Source organism: Caretta caretta, chromosome 6 (genome assembly GCF_965140235.1).
Source record: "Caretta caretta isolate rCarCar2 chromosome 6, rCarCar1.hap1, whole genome shotgun sequence".
NCBI classification, from domain to species: Eukaryota; Metazoa; Chordata; order Testudines; family Cheloniidae; genus Caretta; species Caretta caretta.
Window position 1 is genome coordinate 85190770 of NC_134211.1, and position 21679 is coordinate 85212448.

Genomic DNA, 21679 nt, shown 5'->3' on the forward strand with positions numbered 1-21679 from the left:
AAAGAACGGTCATTCCAGGAGAAGCTCCCCTAAGGTAACTCCCTAGACTCCCATGGTCTTGGGAACTGTAGGGTAAGCATCGCCGAGAGCCTGCCTGGAACTCCCAGGGTGGGTCTCTAGTCAAGATCACATTTGGTAGCCGTCAGACCAGACACCTGGGGTTTCTGTGGCAGCCCATACCCAGCGCTGGGCTGGGGGGAGCTAAATTGGTCTAGCTACAGAGTGGTCAGAAGGGGGTACTCCCCGTTGGATGGGTGTATTGGTTGGTGTTATTCCAAACCCCAGGCAGGGACCATGAAGATCCAAGGGCAGAGTCTGCGTGGGCCCTGACCTGCGTGGGACGCCTTGTGCCTGCTCAGACCCTCTGTCCCTAGCGGGAAGGATGTTCAGAGGAGCCGGAGGGGCCCACCAGCTAGGACTCAGAGGGCCCCCCGCCGCCCACACACTTGAAGCTCCTTCCCTTCCCAGCCCATCCTCCTCCCCTCCCTCATCCAGCGGCGGCTTCAACTCCTCATTGGCCGCCCTCTGCTGAAGGGAGGATGACGCCTTGGCAAACAATAGGCGCCTTTAGGTATAAATGCACCTCGGGCAGGCGGCGCCGCGATGCTCAGCGCTCCTGGGGGGCTGCAGGCTCAGCCCGGTGCCCTGGCCCGCGCCACCGCCCCGCACGCGGGAAGATGCCCCGGGGGTTTCTGGTAAAGCGGAGCAGGAGGGCGGGCGGCTCCTACAGGGTGCGCCGCCAGGAGAGGGACCTCCAGCAGCCTCTGCAGGTGCCCCCCGCCCAGAAGCCCCCGCCCCCGCCGGCGGCTGAGGCCGGCCCAGCCTTGTCCCCGCTCCCCAAAGCCGCCCGGGAGGAAAGGGAGCCGGTCGCCCCGCCGCCGAGCCCAGAGCCTGCTCCTGGGATAGCCACTTGCCGGCCAACTCCGCCCGGGGGCCCGGCCGCCTGGGCTGCGGGGGGCGCCTGCAGCGCGACGGGGCTGAGGAAGGCTTTCTTCGAGCGCTGCCTCAGCTCGCCCGCCCCCGCCGAGTCCTTGCCGCCCGCCGAGAGGCTCCTGCTGCCGCCCCGCACGCCCCTCCCCGCCCCGGGCGGCCGGCTGGCCCAGGAGCCGCTCTGCCCGGCGCTGAAGCGGCCGCCCCGGGCCAAGGCGCCGGCCAAGAAGCCCAAGGCCCTGCGGAAGCTCAGCTTCGCCGACGAGGTGACCACGTCGCCCGTGCTGGGGCTGCGGATCAAGGCGGAAGGGCCGGAGGGCAGGGCCGGGCCCCCCGCGGGCGGGCGCACGCCGCTGGGCGAGTTCATCTGCCAGCTGTGCAAGGAGCAGTACGCCGACCCGCTGGCGCTGGCCCAGCACCGCTGCTCGCGCATCGTGCGCGTCGAGTACCGCTGCCCCGAGTGCCACAAGATCTTCAGCTGCCCCGCCAACCTGGCCTCGCACCGCCGCTGGCACAAGCCCCGCCCCGCCGCCAGCGCCGACGGCCCGGGCGCCAAGAAGCCCCCGGGCGCCCCGTGCCCCTCTGAGGGGAAGGAGAACAGCAGCGAGCCGCGCCCCGCAGCCCCGGAGGGGCCGCGCCAGCCGCCGCCGCCGCCCGAGCAGGATCAGCACCCCAGCGCCGCGGACAGCTCCTGCTGCCGAGACCTGAAGCCCGCCGGCCAGAGCGCCCTGTGCGGGGCGGGCGGCGAGGGGCTGAGGGAGGCGGCCCCTCCGGGCCCGATCCCCGGCGACAACGAGGTCTTCGTCTGCCCCTACTGCCACAAGAAGTTCCGCCGCCAGGCTTACCTGCGCAAGCACCTCAGCACCCACGAGGCGCCCCGGCCGGCGGCCTACAGCCCCCTGGAGCGGGGCCAGATCACCTTCCCCTGCCACCTGTGCGGGGCTCACTTCCCCTCGGCGGACACCAGGGACAAGCACCGGCTGTGGCACGCCGTGCGCGAGGAGCTGCTGCTGCCCATGGGGCAGCCCGAGAGCAGTGCCGCGGAAGGGGAGCAGCAGATCTTCTCCTGCAAGCACTGCCCTGCTACCTTCTTCAGCTCGCCGGGGCTCACCAGGCACATCAACAAGTGCCACCCCACGGAGAACAGGCAGGTCTTTCTGCTCCAGATGGCGGTCAGACCTGGCTGCTAATGAGTAAGAGGGCATGGGAAGGCACGGGCGCCGACAGGGGACTCTCGTTCATAGGCATTGAGCGGTCACCTTTCCGAGTCCCTTTAAACTGGTGTTTGAAATGTGTAGTGCTCCCGGGGGAAGGGGTGGATTTGGTTGTAGTCTGCAGTGTTAATGACTCTCCTATAGTTTAAATAGTTGATTTGATAGGATTCTTCAAAACCACCAGTAAACTAAACGAATCCTATCCAAACTGTAATTCCTATGGAAAGTCGCAGTGTGTGCATACATGTCTACGAAGGAAAAATCAGGAAGGGGCAGGGGAGAGGCTGCCAAGTGGCAGCGAACGAAAAGGCCCGTTGCCATCATGCCAAAAGTTTAATAAGTCAACCCCAAGTTGACTACGAATTATCCTTGCTGCCTTAATGGACTTAGACTGCAATGTGTGTTCTGTAAATCCAAGAAGTGAGAGAGAATTAGTGACAAGAGTCATATTTTCAGTAAAATTGGGGCGTTGGTTCTAGGCACGCCCCCCGTCCCCTTACCACTGAAAGTTAGTAACAGTATTTTGAAGAGCTCTTATACAATGCTTGAAAAGACGAAAACTATCCCAACATAAAAACCTCGGGCTGGCTGTGGGCTTTGGGGAGTGCTGGGGAAGCGGCTACTGACAAAGTGAAAGTAAATAATCTCCTGTCCCCTCTCCCCCAGGATAGAAGTAAATATCCTATTTAAAAAGAGTATTATTTTTCGTTAAAAAGGGAGACTGGCTTAGTTAAACTGTTTTAATAGAAGCCCCGGCTCCTCAATTTTAATAATTTATTATGAAGTGTTTTCTTCGCTGTATCCTGTATTAAAAGTACATAAAGTTAAATGTTCATATTAAGTCAGTGTCAAGTCCTATATAACTAGCAATACTTATGGAGAATTAACCGTACTGTCTGCTGTTGGTTATTATTGGCTATTAAAATATGAAGTGTTAACTGCTTGTTAGCTATTTGCGCATTTTCTGATCACTCTATGTTGTATATTCTAGAAAATGTAGTGTAAGCGAAACGCTCCCCTCTAACAAGTGGAAAGCTTTTGCGATTTTAGTGGGTTGCTAGTTTAGCTACGACACTACACAGAAATGGGTACATTCCTTGCATTGTGTTTTATCCAGAACTAGGGCAAAGAGCACCAGTACAAAACCACCACATAGGATGCCTGTAAACGATCCATTTCAGCGCCCAGGATTCCAAGCGGCTACGATCCCGAATCCCCTCTTTCTCAATTAACTCACACTCCAGCCCCTCCACTGCTTTTGTGAACACTAGCTATGTTTAGAAGACACAATCCTTCTACCATGTTGCTAAAGAGCAGATGTGATAGGCGCCCCTTCTATACTGACACGCAATATTAAGTTTCCAGTATTATGGCCATTGGGACCCAGGGTATTAGAGAGACAAGGTGGATGAAGTAGTATCTTTTATTAGACCGACTTCTGTTGGTGAGACACAAGCTTTTGAGCCCCAAAGAGCTCTTCTTCAGGTCTGGGAAAGGTACTCCATGTCACAGTTAAGCTAAACAATCTGTTTCAACTTGTATTTAAGTAGTTAACACACATTCTAAGGGACCATTCAAGGTGAAGAGAGGCCTGTTGAAAAATAAGATTCTCTCACCCACCTTGTCTCTCTCTACATTAATAAGTGCATTGACTATATATTTCCCCACATTGTAGGGCTCTGTCTAAAAGTTTTAGAATATCATATTCAGAGTGCAAAGATAGTGATGTTTCCTCCTGAATCTCTACATACAAAAACTTATTTCAAAATAGGATGGTAAAACTTAGGCAAAAATGATATTTTAATAAAGGACTTAAAACTAATCCTTTTCCTGAAGCTAGCTGATAGGAATGGGTTAGCAGGTGATTTTGTATAGACTAATGGATTAAAATAATCAACACCTGTACCCTCTCAAATGAGCAGAAGAATCAATTTAAAATAGCTGGATTGGCATCCTCTACAGTAATTATTTCTTCACAGTTTAGCATCTATACACAAATAAAAGTACGAAGACAGAGTAGTGAGACTTATATAACACAAGATTAAAGAGACAATATTAGTTTCCTGAGTACAATTATGAATGAGAAGGGTGTTTCTCTTGTTTGGCTCAAGAACTCAGAAGAGTCAATCTATAAACGGGGGAAAACCTTCACACAAAACTCCTGCTGAAGCAAAAGTTTCAGCTCAATAACACCGTTTTGTCAGAACTTATCTGAAGAGTGCTATTATTTCAGAAGTGCATCTTTGCAGTGATCTGTTGAGAAACCAAAATGGCTTTTTTCAGAGTAACAGCCGTGTTAGTCTGTATTCGCAAAAAGAAAAGGAGTACTTGTGGCACCTTAGAGACTAACCAATTTATTTGAGCATGAGCTTTCGTGAGCTAAGTGAGCTGTAGCTCACGAAAGCTCATGCTCAAATAAATTGGTTAGTCTCTAAGGTGCCACAAGTACTCCTTTTCTTTTTGCAAAATGGCTTGTAATTTGGTATTCCAGGAAGGCTTTTAAAAAGTACCAAAAGTCTAAAGGGAGGTTTTACACAAATCTAATTAATTTCCTTAAAGTAAATTCTCCCTTGGAGAAACTCAATGAATGAGACTATCGCACCGCCAGCCTTAATCTTTGCTCTTACAATCAAACAGAATGAACTAAGAACAGACTAAAACCATATAATGACCATCAAATGCTGTTCCTGCAACTAGGTAAGAGCACATAGCTCACACAGCAAGATGTTCTCATGTTTTCAGAGGATCTGTGCTGGAAGCACTATGAGGGGCTAAGGCTAGAGATGTAAGAATTTACACCAAATTTAATAAGGATGAAAACAAAATCACATATTACACCAACCCTTCCCAAACCCTCTAATATATCTGATAACAGACTAAGCCACTCATTGATTTGAATAACAAGAGTCCAATCTTTGCAGAGGAATGGATAATATAAAGAAGGTGGTAAGAATAATTTTATTGTATTATTAAATAGCATGTCTTCTCTTTAACCATTACAAATTTGTAGATACTACATGAATGACAATACATAATTTATACTTCTATTGTTGCCTTATGGTATATTTACACATGCAGTTAGTACCAATGCCATGCTACATTTCGTTATAACAGAATATGCCCAACTCAAAACAAATGTGAGCATTTCATCGCCTGTAGGAAAATAACTCTGGGTGGGTGGTATGTGTACTAATCTGCACCTATATGGTTAGAAAACCTCCCCAGCATTTCAGGTCAGACTCCTGGAGAATGTTCCCTTTTCTTCAAAAGTACACATCACTGTAGCAATGAATTTACATCAGAAAAGTGCTTTTATGTAAGAAAGAGTAATATAGATCTAAACTCTGCAGCCTGATGATAAAGGCCACAGCTTCAGAAAAGAATTGACTATTGATACCACTCAGAAAAACAAACGTTATAAAAATATTTGGAAGCCAAGCATAAATAGAATTTCAGCACAGTGATTTTTCTTGTATTTGGGCATAGGTTATGGCATCACCTGCGCAGTTATGAAATGATACATTACATTGTGAAGGAGTTGGTGCTGCTAGCAAATTCTCTTATTTGAACTCTGAAATGCTAAAAGACCATTTATTTTAAGTATTTTATTCTTATAACATAAATAATCTGTACACATCCTGTGCATTAACACTACCTGTGACATTTGATGAGGACGTTACAAATGCATTTTCAATTTAAAATTGTACATTCATTTTCAAATTGTACATATTTATTTATTTCTGTTACAAAGAAAATTTCAATGGGGGCACAATAAATATAATGTAATAAGACTGCAGTCTCCAATTCTGTGTGTGCCTTGAGATTAACAACAGGGTTAAAAGTGGCTATGTTAGACATCATCATCCTGGAAGGTAAAAAGTGCAGAGAAGAAACTACACTGAAAATAATATGGCAGCCTGGAGTTTTATTAAAAAAATAACAAAAGCTAAAATATTAAATTACAAATAAAATTCCAGTGTCGCTGTCTAAAATAAATGTACAGGAAAAGGCTGTGCTAGCTATGGGAGACACACATATCAGGGACATTTTCCTTTAACTGAAAGCAGAGAGTCAGTGCGTTAGGGGGTTGCTGATCACTGTTTATTAGAAAGCTGCAAGTTTCTCAATGTTTAGGATTTGTTGGCTGAGCCAGAGGAGCGACGAAGTTTCATGGACATTCGGCTCTTGCTAGTCCGAGGAGACATTGGAGAGGCTAAATCGGTCCCGTCCACCTGCACTGCTGCTGCTGGAATTTCGCCTGGCTGGGTCTCTGGGCAGAAGCCTGCAGAGGACACCAAGCTTGTTAGTACAGTCTTCCTCACTCACAGCAAGGAAATCTACAGACACGGAACAGATGGGAACTGGAGCTCCGCCATCAGTGCGCAGCATATACTAACCCTTTACCAACTGTGGGAGACTTCACTGCACATGAAAGTAGCAACAGAACACATTAACCTCGAGAGAAAAGACTATACCAAAAACTCTGACTAGTCTACAAGGTACTGTAAACCTCAATCTCTGCAATGAGACAGGGTTGAAATGGGCAATACCCCCATTCCCCTCACCATGAGGGCAAGCACCACAGCTTTCTTCAAGGATGGAGAGTTATTATTCCTACTATAACCAGAGAGAAAGCGAGTTCACTTGGCAGTCAGAATGTGAAGGCTTAACAGCTTGGTGAGCATGCAGTGAATTCTAGGAAAGCAACTGAAAAGGCAGAACTGGGGGAAGGGGATCAGTAAGGAGCCCTTTTTGATAGGACCTAATCTTTAGTAAAAAGCACCAGAAGAGAGATTCCTCCAGATGCACAAGGCAGAAGCTTGAACAGATCTTACTAATTGGATGTGGTACATGTTTTATTTTCTTTATTAAAGGAACAAGATGAATTTAAGATTACAGAAGGCAACTCATTACCTGAGCACCCTCAGTGGGCCCAGAGCCTTTTTTTGAGAGCTAATTATGAAAACCACACCACCCAACTCTTCTGTCCTCAACATCCTTTCCCACAAAAAGATGCCAAAGGAAAAGTAACAAACGTGATATCAAATTTGCGTTCTCTCTAATTATTTCTGCGTGCAGAGATTTATAACTGTGTTCATCAGTCCCTCTTGAGCATCTACAATAAACAGGGTTGGGTGAATTTTTTTCCTTGAATAGTTTATTAGCCAAAAAATGCAGTTTCAGCTGACCTGAAACTATCAGTAATGTGTTGAATTTGCTAAATAGTTTTGACCAAACTGAAGAACTTGAAATGTTTAGATAATGTCAGAACTAAGCATTTCATCTTGAAATATTTTGTTTTGATTTCAGGCATTTTCATGTAAACAAAGTAACAGATTAACAAAACATGTACAGGGGTGGGGAAGACGGTGTCCCTTATAACCTTTAGTCCAGTGGTTCTCAACCTGTTTATCATTGTGGGCTGCAGGTTGAGAACCACAGCACACTCCTCCCATCCTTCCCCCCCACAGTCCCTATGCCCAGTGCCCCCCTGTCCAGAGACCTCTCCACAGAGCGGGGTCAGGAGCGAAGCCCTGGGTGTGGGACCAGACAGCTGGGACCCAGACCCGCTGCATGGTGCTGGGCAGCTGCACTGGAGACCCTACAGCGTGAGGCTGGACCCTGCCAGCCATACCCTACCGCGTGGGGCCGGGCAGCCAGACCCGGACCCCGCCATGGGGGGGGCTAGGCAGCCGGGACCTGAGTTCCACTGTGCCTGGCAGCTAGGACCCCTGGCGCCAGACCAGGAACGGAGCGCCAGCAGCCAGACCCGAGGCATTGGGCCAGAAGTGGAGCCCCACCTAAAACCTGGGGGTGTTGCAGCACTCCTGCAAACCGCTAGTTCCAGTGCTCAACCCCCTCACTGCCCAGAGCACCCCCAAACCTGCCCAAAGACCCACTCTCCCCCGACAGCAATGCTCCTGTAGGCTGCCTTATGTGGTCTTCCCCTCAGCCAGCCCCACCCCGTGCCAGACCAGAGCAGCACATTTTGAATTTCTTTTAGCGCACAGCTGGTCCACATGCAGCCTGCGGGTTGAGAACTGCTGCTTTAGCCAGTGCTTAGAATACTCTCCTGGCATGTGGGAAACCCAGGTTCAATTCCCCCGATGAAGCAAAGGGATTTGAACTTGCACCTCCCACACTGCAGGTGACTGTCCTAGTCACCAGCCTATGGGACATTCTGGTGCGGGTCTTTCTCAATCTGTCCTGTTAAAGCTGTTCTACTTAAAAACAAAACAACACACACAAAAAGTTAAAGCAGTCATTGAAGCAGGAACTTGAACTTGCGTCTCCTACATTCTAGGTCTAATCACTTGGCTTATCAGGTCACTCTCACGCTCTTTCCCTGGCCCAATGACTATGGATTGCTCCTATGAATGACAATGAACAGGTCAACAGACTCTATAGCAGAGGTTCCCAAACTTTTTACCTCATGCCCCCCCTTACCCTGGTCTGTGCCCCTCTCCCTCCCCGAGCTGGGGCCGGGAGCAAGGTCGTGGCTCTGGTGGGAGGTGTGGATAAGGATAAGGGGGCTGATGCTGGGGGCAGGGGTGGGAGCGGAGCCTTGGCTGGGGCTGTGGTGGGGTGGCATTTCCTCCCCATCCTCCGTGGATGCTGGCCTGAACCCTAGCCATACCCCTGAACATTCCTCCCCTCCCGCAAGGGGCATGCCCCACAGTTTGGGGACCTCTGCTCTATAGCCTGGTAGTTAGGGGACTCACTAGGATGTGGGAGATGACCGAAGTTTAAGTCCCCACTCCCGTAACTATTTATAATAAATGGAACAGCTTCAACAGAACAGATTGAGAAAGATCCACAGCAGAATATCCCATAGCTCAGAGACTAGGACACTCTCCTGCACTGTGGAGATGATGAAATTCAAATGCCTTTTCTATGCCAGGCAGAGGGGAGAATTGAACCTGGGTCTCCCACATCCCATATGAGTAACCCTAACCACTGAACTAAGTAGTATAAAAGAGGGCCTTTCCTTCCCCCCGCACATTTTATGAATCTAAGCCTTTGCTACTGTGAAAATGCCTGAAATCAAAAAAATTGAAGTTGAAATTAAACATTTAGTTTTTGATCCAATTCATTTCCCCCCCAATTTTTCTGATTACAAAACAAAAAAAAACAATGCCCCCCCAAGAATCAAGGAATTCTATTTTCATTTCAACTCAAAACCATTTTTTCCTGAATTTTCAGAATTGCCATCAAACCACAAACTATTATTCACTCAACTCTAACAGATAAACTTAACTAATTATAATTAACTTGTAGCACAGCCAGGCCGATTGATTTAGCTCATTACCTGAATCCTTTCTGATCACTTTGACCTGTAGAAACTATGGGTGAAAACCTGATCCCTCTTAAATCAAAGGTAAAACTTCAATAGGCTTCAATGGGACCAGAATTTCAACCTATATTTTTCCTGTACCCTGGCCTCTTCTGTACAACATAGATGTAACAATCAAAACTGAGGCTACCACTCCTCAGCGTAAGCTCAATGCACGGAGCGTATCACTTCATTACACATATACATCTCTGAATATAATTTATTCTGATGATGCCCTAAAGTGGCCAGTGAAATCACATACTCAAGTCAGAAGTATGCACCTAAAACATATTGCCATAAACCAAACTGATTAAACAACTCAGATGTTCTATTTGACCACAGTACTTCCCATGTTGTTCAAACTGACATGACTCACCCAAGTGACAGGGGGAGGAAAAGGCACTGTGTTATTTGTTCCCCAGCTGGTGACAGTAATTCTGTTCATGAACTAGGTACTGCACTGCCAAAGAATCTGGAATGGTACTATAGTGCCTAACTCACTATGCCTTATAAAAAATGCAAGTGGGGAAACACTCCCCCCCCCACCTTTTCATTTTCTGAAATTCTATCTTGCTCTAATTTTATAAGGAATTAAAGTACTTCAAATCATGGGAATTAGAGAACAGAAAACAACCACGGATGTTTTGCACAGCATGCCATTCACAGCTAGCATGGAAGACTTTCCGTTTCAAGCCTTTGCCCTTTACCTTGATGTGGCCAGTGCTTTCTAGTGGAGGTTTTAGAAGGAGAAGAAATATCACAGCATTTCTTTCTTTGTTGAGAATGAAGAAGTGATGAGGAAGGAGTGGACACAAGTGGGGGGGAGGGGGAGAAAAGATAAAAGTAACAGGTGTGAGACACTAGACACAAACCGCAAAGATTGAAGGGCATTAACAGATGAGCACAGATGACAGAATAGATAGAATTTCATTATGTAACTGCTGTTCATGCTACAGGTTAAAGAGAATGACAGGTTAGTATGCATAATGAAGCAATAGCTCTGAAATCAGGAGTTCTACTTACCAACTAAAGGTTACAAGGAAAAAGAAAGAAAAAAAAAGAGTTCTATAAAATAACCTAGATCCAGCAGCCTTATTTACTACAAATGCAATACATGCCAATCATCTATCTTAAGCTCTTTTAAAAAGTTTGTGAAAACAGTTAAATACTTCCCTAAAAAAACCTAGAAGGAAAAACAAAAATGGAAGTTTGATATTTGGTTTCTGTTCACCATCACTGTTTCACATTTTTAATATGCTCAGAATTACACCTAGCATAAAAAAGGAATGAGCTGAAAAGATGAAATAGGGAAAAATATCAGTGTAACATTTGAGCTGTATTGTGAAAGTCAAAGGGTAAATCAGCGCATGGTGTTTTACCTATAGTGTCAAGAGAATTCTAACATTCACCAACTTTCAAAGAAAAACCACCAATTATATTGGATAAAGAAATACTTCAAAAATAACATAATTTTGATGGAAGTATTACTCCAGTATTGCATCATATTTTGTTTACAGTTCTTAAACAGAATTTTTTCCCCAAAATTCTCTTTTCTAGGAAAGATTTTGCATTTCTGGTCTTTTGCTCAGATTTCGAATGAAAAAATCAAAGATTAAAAATTTTCTGTAGGATGGAAATTCCAGTAATGCACAGCCATAATTATGATCCTTGCAAGTACCTTGACCTAAAGCAGGGATAGGCAGGGGAATTCCTGAGTTCTCTCCCCAGCCCTGCCAGCCATGCAGCCTTAATAATGAACCTTTACAGTTCTACAGTACCTTTGCTACTGAATTTCAAACATCACAATCCATTGTAATTTTCAATCCCCTCCCACAGAGAGGTGAGCATCTTTATTCCCATTTATAAGTGGGAAATAGAAGGGAAGAGAGAGAGATTAAGTTACATTGAATTAATGAAAGAACTGAGATTAAAACTCAGTCCCCTCCATCATAATCCCCGGTACCAAAACTAAACTACTAAATCTCACGGCCTTCTGTCAGGTGGACAAGTCACAACTTTGATGTTCCCCAGTTCCTCTACCTGTAAATTGGGATACATACCTACTGCACAGGAGGCCGGAAGAACTGTGTGAATATTGTTTTGAAATGTTCAGTCACTAAACTATTCTCTATGGGATCAAAAGGCTCCTGCCCTGTTCAGGGATGGGCTAAATGGTTATAGGATCCAGACTGATCTCATGACACAATATTGTGACTAAATGAACTGTGCTAGAGGAACACTTTGTTTATAGGAATCAGCATAATTATCTACGGTGGTCCGCGGCATTGGAGTGAAAAACAGGAAAGGGAAAAAGCTCTTCAGTAACAAGCTAAGGATCTGAGCCTCACTTTGTCAATAAGCCCTTCCACAGCCATGATTTTAACATTGACAAGTATCCTGGCCTGCTCTGCATCAGAGAAAGCTGTCTTACTTTGGGGACTGGTATTAGCTCACCTCAGGTTACTGTTACAACCTCCCAGGTTACTGTATTCAAAGATATATTACAGGTTACTGTATTCAAAGATACAGGCAGGACAAGCATGAAGGCAAAATAGCCATTCTATTCTGTTTGTCTCAAACACACGGTAAAGCTCACTTAAAACAAAATCATTTTAGCGTGTCCACCTATTCTGCAAGTCCAGCTCCTATTAAGATAAACAAGCTATTTCTCCTATAGGCAGAGAGAGAGAGAGAGAGATATTACTTCAATTTTTAAACACCTGGGAAGTGCTCAGATACTATCATCTTCTAAGAAACAACTGTAGTGACCAAAATGAAGGTAACAGCTCTTTCTAAGGTTTGCATCTTCAGTAAAGTTAACCAGTGTGTTGAAGCACAATGTTGAAAACATTCAACAGTGTTTAATTTGCCTGTTTTTCAAATATGGTCAAAACATTGGCACATCAAAACTAAACAACAGACGGTCAGGGACAAATGTATTTACAACAGTTGGTGATTTTGTCTTAGCTTCACACTTTCTGTAAGTTTAATCTTCCCCTAAAAGGTGAAATTCTATGTACTGCTTCCTTATAAAGCCTATATTCATCAGCTGTACTAACATATGACTGGTCTTGGAGATCATGGTTAGATTTAAGAAGACATTTGCCATAAGGTTATTAAAATAATGAATTGGGGGCCCAGAACACTGAAAACCTAAAAATATTTTGCGCCCCTCTTCAGCCACCCCTATTTCTAGTCAAGAATGGCCATAAACTGTGGAATTAGTGAGCATTTTAAAAAAATCAGATATCCCCATTATATATCTTGAATTACCAAGCATATCAAATTTAACAAATATCCCACATGGTTAAGTAGAATTTAGACCTGTCAATATATTTTAAAATGAATGTAAAAACTCCAAAAGAAATCTAATACAATAATATTTTAACCCAATTTCTAAAAAATACAACAGTTAGTGAGACAGGATGCATCCTTAAGGTTGTTGAGAAATTAGATGTAAAAATGGTTCAACCCATGGGACCAATTCTCCACTCTGTTATGATGGTTTTAACTCTCATATAACTCCATTGGCTTTAATGGTGTGTAAATGGCATAACAACATAGTGTAGGCCTTATATTTGTATCAGTGCTTTTTATAGAATCCTTTTGAGAAAGCATTTTGAAATCCAAGTTTAGGATTTCAATATTTACCTGGAACAGTGATATTTATTTCTGTCAGACAAGAGAGGGTTCAGTAAGTTTGTTAATTTACTTGGAATAAAGAGGAGAAAATCCGAATTTAGTTTTAGCCATCTGCCCTCAAATTGGTACCTGGTAATTTTCCAGATTTCAAAACCAATTGATTTAAAAAAGTGATTTCTTCATTGTTTCTCTTATAATTTATAGATTACTCTGCACACGTGAAGCTAGCAAAAATAAGTAACTGCTGTGTAAGATGTACTCATTTTCATTCAATGACCACTAATATTTAGACAATGATTGCATAATTTAATCTATTCGATTTTTTAATAATAAAAGAACCAAGTACTCAGGGCTCTGATCAGGGATGGCAATACTTCTTTATCATATTTGTATTAACATAGCTTTTATCCATGTAAATATGTAACATTTATAAAAAGACACTTGTTTAATGTAAGTTATTTGCAGAAATTAAACTGTGTCTATAACTTTTTTTTTAATGAAGTCTATAATAGATACAGTACATACATGGTTTATATATTCATATGTAAGAATAATTATAATATTCCTGTTGAGATTGCCATTGAAAAATAGTTCATTTGGTAGAACTGTTTAACCTAAAATAAAGTTTTAAAAGTATTTGTTCAAACTGCAGTTAGAGAAAATCAAGAAAGATTATTTTAAAAGGAATACAGGAATTGCCATTCCAGAACAGACCACTGGTCTAACTAACCAAGTGTTTGATAATCGATGCTTCAGAGGAAGGTGGCTTTGCTCCACTTCTCCCCAAAAATACACCAGACAAATTGTGCATACTATACCCTCTAGTGCAGGGAGGTAACTGAAAGCGAATAGATACAATTGAAACAAATATCTGAGTAAGTACAAAAAAAAAAAAAAAAAAAAGAAGAGAGAGAGAAGGCAACTCCAACCATGTGGAATAACTACTGAATACCATTAGGAAGGAGGAAGCACAGGTATTTTTCCTTTAAATAAACACTAGTAGTGTAAATATAAATGTTATTTCTAAATTTCTTAGGAATCCTGTTTTGAATCTCAAATAGGTCAATATCCTGTAGCAATCAAGTCTGCTGATTAAGAGATGTGTAAAAAACATGTTACTTTAACATATTTCTTGTATTTAGCTTATTTGTTCAGTTTAACATTTATTGTCTTTAAATTTAGCTTCCACTTGTTCTTGAGCACTTGTGCTAGATTTCACTATCCAATTTCCAATCCTATATACCTCTATTACATTCCTACTTCCTGTCACATTTTCAAACAAAGTAATCTCAGTGTTTTTAAGCTTTTCCAGTATTTTTAAGATGTCCTTAATCTTTTCTCGACCAACGTAGCCCATGTGTTTTAGAATGTATTTATGTAGATCTTAGACATTTTTGCAATCAGAAAACCAAATATAAAGAAGTACCAATTTACCAATTCTAATCTCATTTGATTTCCATCTATTGTTTTAAGAAGAAAACTGAACTGATTTTACTCAACTGCAAATGTGTGAATCATGGCATTTTGATTTGCTTTGCATTAAAATTACACAAGTTTATCAAAAAAATTTCAAGTGTTATACATTCTTCTCCTCTTCCTCTCCTACAGCACCATTATGGAACATCAACGCAAGACAGTACAGGGTACAAAACACACCACTGCCATTCAGTACTACTTGTTCATGCTGAGAAACAAAAGGTCAACACAATAAAGTGTTACTAGTTCAACAACTGTGTCTACCATTAGTTGCTTTAATCCCATAACCCCTGTTAGTGTTTCATGCAGACCTGGGATTAGTAAAAGACTAAAACTTGAAGAAAATGTAGTGGTAATTTCTCAATCAATGTGAAATTCTTTTTAGAGTGAACAAGGGTAACAAGAAAAGTTTGCATATAACTTGGTTACAAGTTTAGTGCTTTAGTAAAAGTAGTAAGAACAGAGGGTGTTTTTGGACATTTTGTCTTACCTTCAGATAAACAGAACTGATATTTAATGATCTAAAAAGAGGGGAAATAAAATAAATGAAATAATCATAAGGAGTCACAAAATCATCATCAGAACAGGAAGGCCCTGAGTTTCTCATTTTCTTAGTGATTATTATTTTTATTAGTAACTGAAAATGCAGTACCTTCTTATAAAACAGATTCCTAAAGATAAAAAATGGATCTGAAACAATTTTGTTGCTTCTTAATATTTTGAAAATATAAAGTTGGTGAATGTAAAATTTTCTTGGCATTTTAATTGACCTTTTACATTACAGTAAGATAGCAATCTAAAGCTGTCTTAGAGAAGGTCTAGGAATAATACTTGAGGATTCATCAGCCCGCAGCCCAGAGATTTAGTTTGAGCATGTGATAAACATTCATTGTAAAAATACAGAACTTGGTTGCTCTACTAAAATGTTTTGCCAAATCATAGTGCCAGGCAACAAACTAAGGAATTAAAGGCAACTCTTCTGTGGTTATGAATTACACAGTTGCTCAAATATGAAAATATAACATCACTTTGTACATTTTCAGATTAATGATCAGTCTTCATAATACATAAAAGTTTGGAATTTACAGATTTTATAAGTAAGGATACTGCATTTTAAGTGTCATTAAACACTATGGAAAGAATTTCTTTATTGAATTTCTTACCTGAATCAGAGGGCAAATGGTGATAGGGTGCTGGACAGAAAACCTGAGCAGCAAAGTCCTCAAAAGTTGTGGGTTCTAGATGGTGTTGAACAATTGTTTGCAGATATCGAGCTCTCTCCTCATAACTGGTTTACCCAAGAGTTAAGGATCAACTTTAAATCACAGCACACATTTGCTAAACACTAAAGCTTACTCAGTAATTCAGCTATGTTATTCCCTTTAACAAATTTATTCATGTATGTGCATATTATAAATTTCAATGACCATTTGCAGTTTACTAACACTGAAAGTATGGCATTTTTGGATTAAATTAAATTATTCTCAAATCTTTATATAACATTATTTTAGTTAGCCAATAAAAATGATAGTTAAATAGTGCAACATACATTAATTAGAGATGGGTCTGAACCTAAACTCTGGATCTGAACCCCTTCTGAACACTGGGATAGGTTATGTACCTGATGTGTACCTCATGGCTCAGGCTATTTCAGTTATAATACTGTTCCAACAGCTGGATGCAGCTAAAGTAAAATATCTTTGAATAAGGCTACACACTGCCTTCAGGTCAATTTTACTTTCTTTTCTTATGCACCTCAAAATTGTTTCAATCAACCTAAGATTACAGATTATTTTCTAAAGCAGCAAACTGACTTGGTCATAACACTGTTTAAAATTAGGTTTTAAAAATTCTGTAATTGTAATTTGTAGGGGTATAGTGTGAAAAATAACTATCATTAACAAACAACAAACTAGAATCCTTCTCTCAAAAAAAATCCTAGTTATTTTCAGTGAAAAATAACTGTTTCCATAATCCCTAAACAAATTCATGTAGTTAAGATAAATACATAGCTTAAAATGAGTATCAGAAAAAAAATACATAGTCAATTATGCCATTAAAAAAAGCAGACATATTTGTAAAGAATCTGCAGGACCCCTAAATACTGGCTAACAGAGTGTCGGAGGGCACTGACAGCAAAATACCGTACTTCCTTTTCACCACATTCTCCCTCTCTGATATTATTGACTGGAGACCAGTATCTTGAAGTGTTGTTGCTTTAGAAGAACCCTCTCCAGGTTTCTTGTTCCAGCAGGCCTGATTGTGCTGTTAGCACAGAGAAAGCGAGAAAAAAAAAAAGAATATTTCTGCTGTTCATGAAAGCAAGTATGGAAATGGCTGTCAAAATGTAGAGCAGCAGGTAGCAACATACAATTATCAAGAAAAACGACCATGCTGACTTCATGTTGTATAGATCCTGAACTGAGAAATCAGTTAACCTTTTCTTCCACAACTTTTAAAGTTGTCCAGCTGGACTCAGTGTGTTGAGTTAGGCAGGCCATATTTAAATATCTTACATGAGCATAAAAGAAAAAAAACACACTCCTACAGTATATTCTCATTAACATGTGTATTTTTAACAAATGATTTACTCTTTGCAAGTATTAACATTTTCCATGAACATATTTTTGTTTTCATATTTTAGTAAGAGGCCTCACAGAGTGGAAGAACAATCTGAGGGTTGGCAGTTCGGAAGTCCTGAGTTCTAAGCCTGGTTGTGCTGGTGACTTGCCATGTATTTTTAGGGAAGTTATTTTACCTTTTTTGGTCTCAGTTTCCCTTTCTGTAAAATGGGGATAATAGCTACCTATCTTTCTCATTGGTGTGTTGTGAGAAGTAGGCTGAACATGTAAAATACTATATATAAGCACTAAATACTATTAAGTAGATGAGCCTGCCATTTTCAATTAGGATGAGCAATAAAATTTCAGCCCTGAATTAGGACTGAAGATAATACATTTTAGGTACTCTTCTGGCTTTCACGATTATATTTCAGCAATTAAAAGGGATATGTAGTGATAATCCTTATATGTAACTATAGCACAGGAAGCGATTACAACAAACGAAGTATATTTGAGTAAATTACTCTAAGAAAAAATGTGGCCAAAATCAATAAATACAATATACTTTGTCTAAAATAATTTTCCATCAAAAAATAGACACCATAGTATTCTTTGCTTATACCACAACTTGAGTATATATAAATATTGAAATCAACTGTCTCTCTGGAATTTTTGAAATTCTTTCTGAATACTGAGATAGTTGAACCTCAGAAGAATTCTACTCCGAAAACATTATAATGGAAACACTAGGAAAAGAAGAAATAAAAAACCCTCCATATAAAGTTCTTAAGTTGGGGGACATACACAGTACTGAGCCTTAACACAGGAGACTAATATAGCACAGTTTTTAAGAGGCTATATATAAGTGACAGGGGATGAAACTGATGGTTGAAGTCTAAATAATACTACATATCTCACAACTTGTTGAAAAGCACTTTTTTCATTGGGGGAGATTCACAGCTGCTGAATTTTCTGCAGTTAATAGAGTCCTTTGATTCACAGCAGTGCCCCTTACACAAAAAATACTGGCCTTTATGTATTACCAGAAGCTAATTTTCTATTTGGCTGAAAAGAGAAAAATGGGGTTATTGCTTCTCCCTCCTACGGAGCTTTTCATTATGCCTGATGCACTCAACTTCTAAGCTCTTCTGAGAAAAAAAAATAACTGAAGAGGCAAGAGGTAGAAAAATGAGCTTGTTAGCACATTAGAAGTGAAGTATCTTGGTGGGCCCTAGAAATTCCCAGTGGTGTGTTAACTTATCACTCTATGCATGCTGGCACTGATAGTCTCCCAATTGATCACTCTCTTTTCGCACCAAAGGTGCTGCCAGGAAGCAAAGGCTGAAGGCCCACAGGAGAACAAGCTGCTATCAAAACAAGCTGTTTTTAAAAGTCTGCTTGAATGGATAAAATGTTTCATGGAAAACTAGGGTAGAGACACTTACCTGCTTTAAAAATGCTCTACTTTAAGAGGTCTCTAAATGAAACCTTTTAGTTTATCTTGTTACATCTGAAGCTTATACATAAATAAGGCAGAAATTAGGCAAAAATTAATATTTCGAAAGTAACCAGGACATTCCCAATCTAAATACATACCTCCAAGTCTAAGGGGAAAAAAGTCCTGGTACAGTTTCTGATTTAGTAGGGCAGTACTTGTTTTTATTATATTATCTCAATACTGCAAGACTAATATAAACCTTCACTTAGCAAACCCAGCAAAATCATCCAATTAGCAAACTTGCTCATTTTAGCAACATTTAATAGAATTTTTAATAGCTGGCTGAAAACAGCATCCTGTGTCAAGCTTTTTTTAAAACATGAAAGCCAAGGCCAGAATTACCAATATTTCATATTGTATGGATACAATGCTCAATTCTTTAAAACAAACAGCTTTCATATATTAAGAACAGAATAACTGAGTGTTTGGGTTTTATGTAGACTAACATGGCAGAATTTTGAGATTTACTAATTCACAACCCAAGAGTAATTTTATTTTTTAAACCTAAAAACAAGTTGATTTTCATGGTTGAAATGCTCTGATTATAAATTGCGTATGGATCTGAATATCTGCAATAGCAACTATAAGATACAGTAGTTAATTTCTACATCTATTCATAATAGGCTAGATATTTATCCTTTAAAAGGCTGCTCTCTAGGGAAGAGTTATTAGCACCTATAAATTGAGTGGCACATATAAACTCAATGGCTAATAATAATAGGCCAACTCAAGCTGTACTCTCATTGTGAATGGATGTTGCCACTAGCATTGGGAGGATGCAAGAATGGACCAAAAGAGAAAGAATCTGGGACAAGAAGTGTCGACATAGACAAGCAGACAAATCTAAATCTGGAATTCTTTCAAGTGAAGCAAATGAAGATTCACAGGTCTAAAGCAAAATCTACAGATTTTGCAGAAACTACTAAGCTTTATTTATTGCAGGAACAGTTATTCTTCAAAATTTTATCAATACAAGGAAGAAAACAGTAGCAGTACCCTTACACATTTTAAATGCCACTCACACTTCAATCATTGCAATTAACAACACTGGTATTCATTAACTAAATCATTTTACACATGTATTCATTATCTTTCAATTACATCAATACTGTAAATATGGAAGCAGTTTTAGGACTACTGATTTGCACAGGGGAACCACCACTGAACTCTTGGTTGTCACATTAAATATGAGTAGGCAATCTTCTCCCTCCTCTATCACTGTTGACAATCTTAGTATCTTTATCTTCAACTTGGACTACTCATTAGGTCCTCACATCCAGGCTGCGTCTAAATTTTGCAGATTCTTTCTGCATCACATCTCTAAGATACAGCCTTTCACATTCATCCACCCAGCTAAAACTCTCATCCAAGCTCTCATCACATAGTATATTGATTACTGCCTTTTCTCTGGCTTTGGCAAATGCAGTCTTACCCCATTCATATCCACTCAGAATGCTGCTGCAAAGATCATTCTAGACCACTGCTTTCAACCATGTCACCACTCTCTTTGCATCCCTCCACTGGCTCCCCATTTTCTATTGCATAAAACATAAGCTGCTGGTCTTCATTTTTCTGGTCTTTCATGGCTTACTACCACCCTTTCTATAATCTCTTTTTCACTATCAAAATGTTGGCTCCCATCTCTGATTGCCCAACGATATCAGCCTCCATCAGCCACTTGTCAAATTTTCCAGCAAGCACTTTTGTGCTTTTTCCCATACTGCTCCTCGTGAGTGGAAGAAGCTCCCCGTAAGCATCTGTAAAACTACAGAATTGTTCTCCTTAAAATCTCTTTAAAACTTTTGCTGTGATGACTACAAAAATATTGATCACAGTTAGCCATTCATGCACTAATACTACTGCCTATCATGCTGACCAGCATTGTCTCAATGTTTCCTTATACTAACCTGTGTCTGTCTCCATGTGTTGTCTCGTCTTATACTTTGATTGTAAGCTTTTGAGCAGGGACTGTCTTTTTGTTCTGTGTTTGTATGGCACCTAGCACAATGGTGTCCTGGTCCATGACTAGGGTTCCTAAGTGCTATGGTAATACAAATAAATCGTACCCTAGATGTTTTGTGAATTTTAGGTTTTCTTCCTTTGTATCGTAACTAATTCCTCTACATTCATCCTTTCTACCCTCTCTTTACTACTACTTAAACTTCTAACCATGGTGTTCTCATCTTTCAACTTCATTAGTACAACCTATCCTCTCTGGCCTCCCCACTTCTCACCTCGGTCTCTCACATTAACAAAATGCTGCTGCTAAAAACATCTTCATCTCCTGCACTTTTGAACATGAACTCCTCCTCCATAAACACCTTCACTGACTTCGTTCCCACTACATTAAACGCATCTCCTCAAATTCACTTTCATTTATTTAAATAACTTGAACTTTGCCTATATCTTTTCTCAGTAACAGCTCCCCCAAAACTTCTAGAAACAGGCCAGACTCCATCGCTGTAGCATATGAATACAATTCACTATTTATCTATATAACCTTATTTTACAGATAAGAGAGAACTTGGATTTTATATCCCCACAATAAGCTGGGAAGACCTATGGTAAGTACTAGTTTGACTGAGGTAGTAATATGCATCCTATTTTGTAGGTCAAATAAGTATTAATTTCAAGTGAGAAAAAATAAAGAAAAAACAATATCAACATCTAGCTATGAATATTAATATTATAGCTAATATTTCATTTGACAGCTTTATAATCTATACATCATTACCATAATCTCAAAGTACTTGCAAGATGTTGGAAGAAACAAAGAAAGAGAATAGTTTGGTTGAGATGGAATTCCCAAACAACCTGTGTTGTGGAGACCTGATTCCCATTTATGAAAGTTCATACTGAGGGAGTCAGCTGAGAGACGTGTGTCCACTAATTCAAATTGAAATGCTAACTCAAATAGTTGAAATATATGAATAAACATCTCCTGAAAAAGAGCATGTGAAACTACATTAGTATAAGAGTTCAAGAGAACTTACAGGGAACAAATTTAAATGGTGCACTTGAATCA

At 40.9% G+C, this 21679-nt stretch overlaps 2 protein-coding genes across 9 annotated transcripts in view; one reads left to right on the forward strand and one right to left on the reverse strand.

The window, feature by feature from the left end:
• The first annotated feature begins 595 nt into the window (after positions 1–595).
• On the forward strand, positions 596–3087 carry INSM2 (INSM transcriptional repressor 2). The gene has a single exon (XM_048855279.2). The coding sequence runs from the start codon at positions 678–680 to the stop codon at positions 2118–2120; it is 1443 nt and encodes a 480-aa protein (XP_048711236.1). The 5' UTR covers positions 596–677; the 3' UTR covers positions 2121–3087.
• A 1987-nt stretch (positions 3088–5074) lies between these two features.
• Positions 5075–21679, reverse strand: part of RALGAPA1 (Ral GTPase activating protein catalytic subunit alpha 1) — a 238149-nt gene continuing 221544 nt past the window's right edge. For 4 of the 8 annotated variants that reach the window (XM_048855930.2, XM_048855932.2, XM_048855937.2 and 1 more), the window contains 2 exons: positions 15759–15883; positions 5075–6426 (listed from right to left, as the gene is read on the reverse strand). In XM_048855930.2, the coding sequence (XP_048711887.1) occupies positions 6275–6426; positions 15759–15883 (277 nt within the window). In that variant the 3' untranslated portion in view covers positions 5075–6274. Of the gene's footprint in view, positions 6427–10184; positions 10250–15085; positions 15117–15758; positions 15884–21679 lie in introns of those variants that run through there. The other 4 variants (XM_048855933.2, XM_075129759.1, XM_048855931.2 and 1 more) reach the window with 3 other exon arrangements.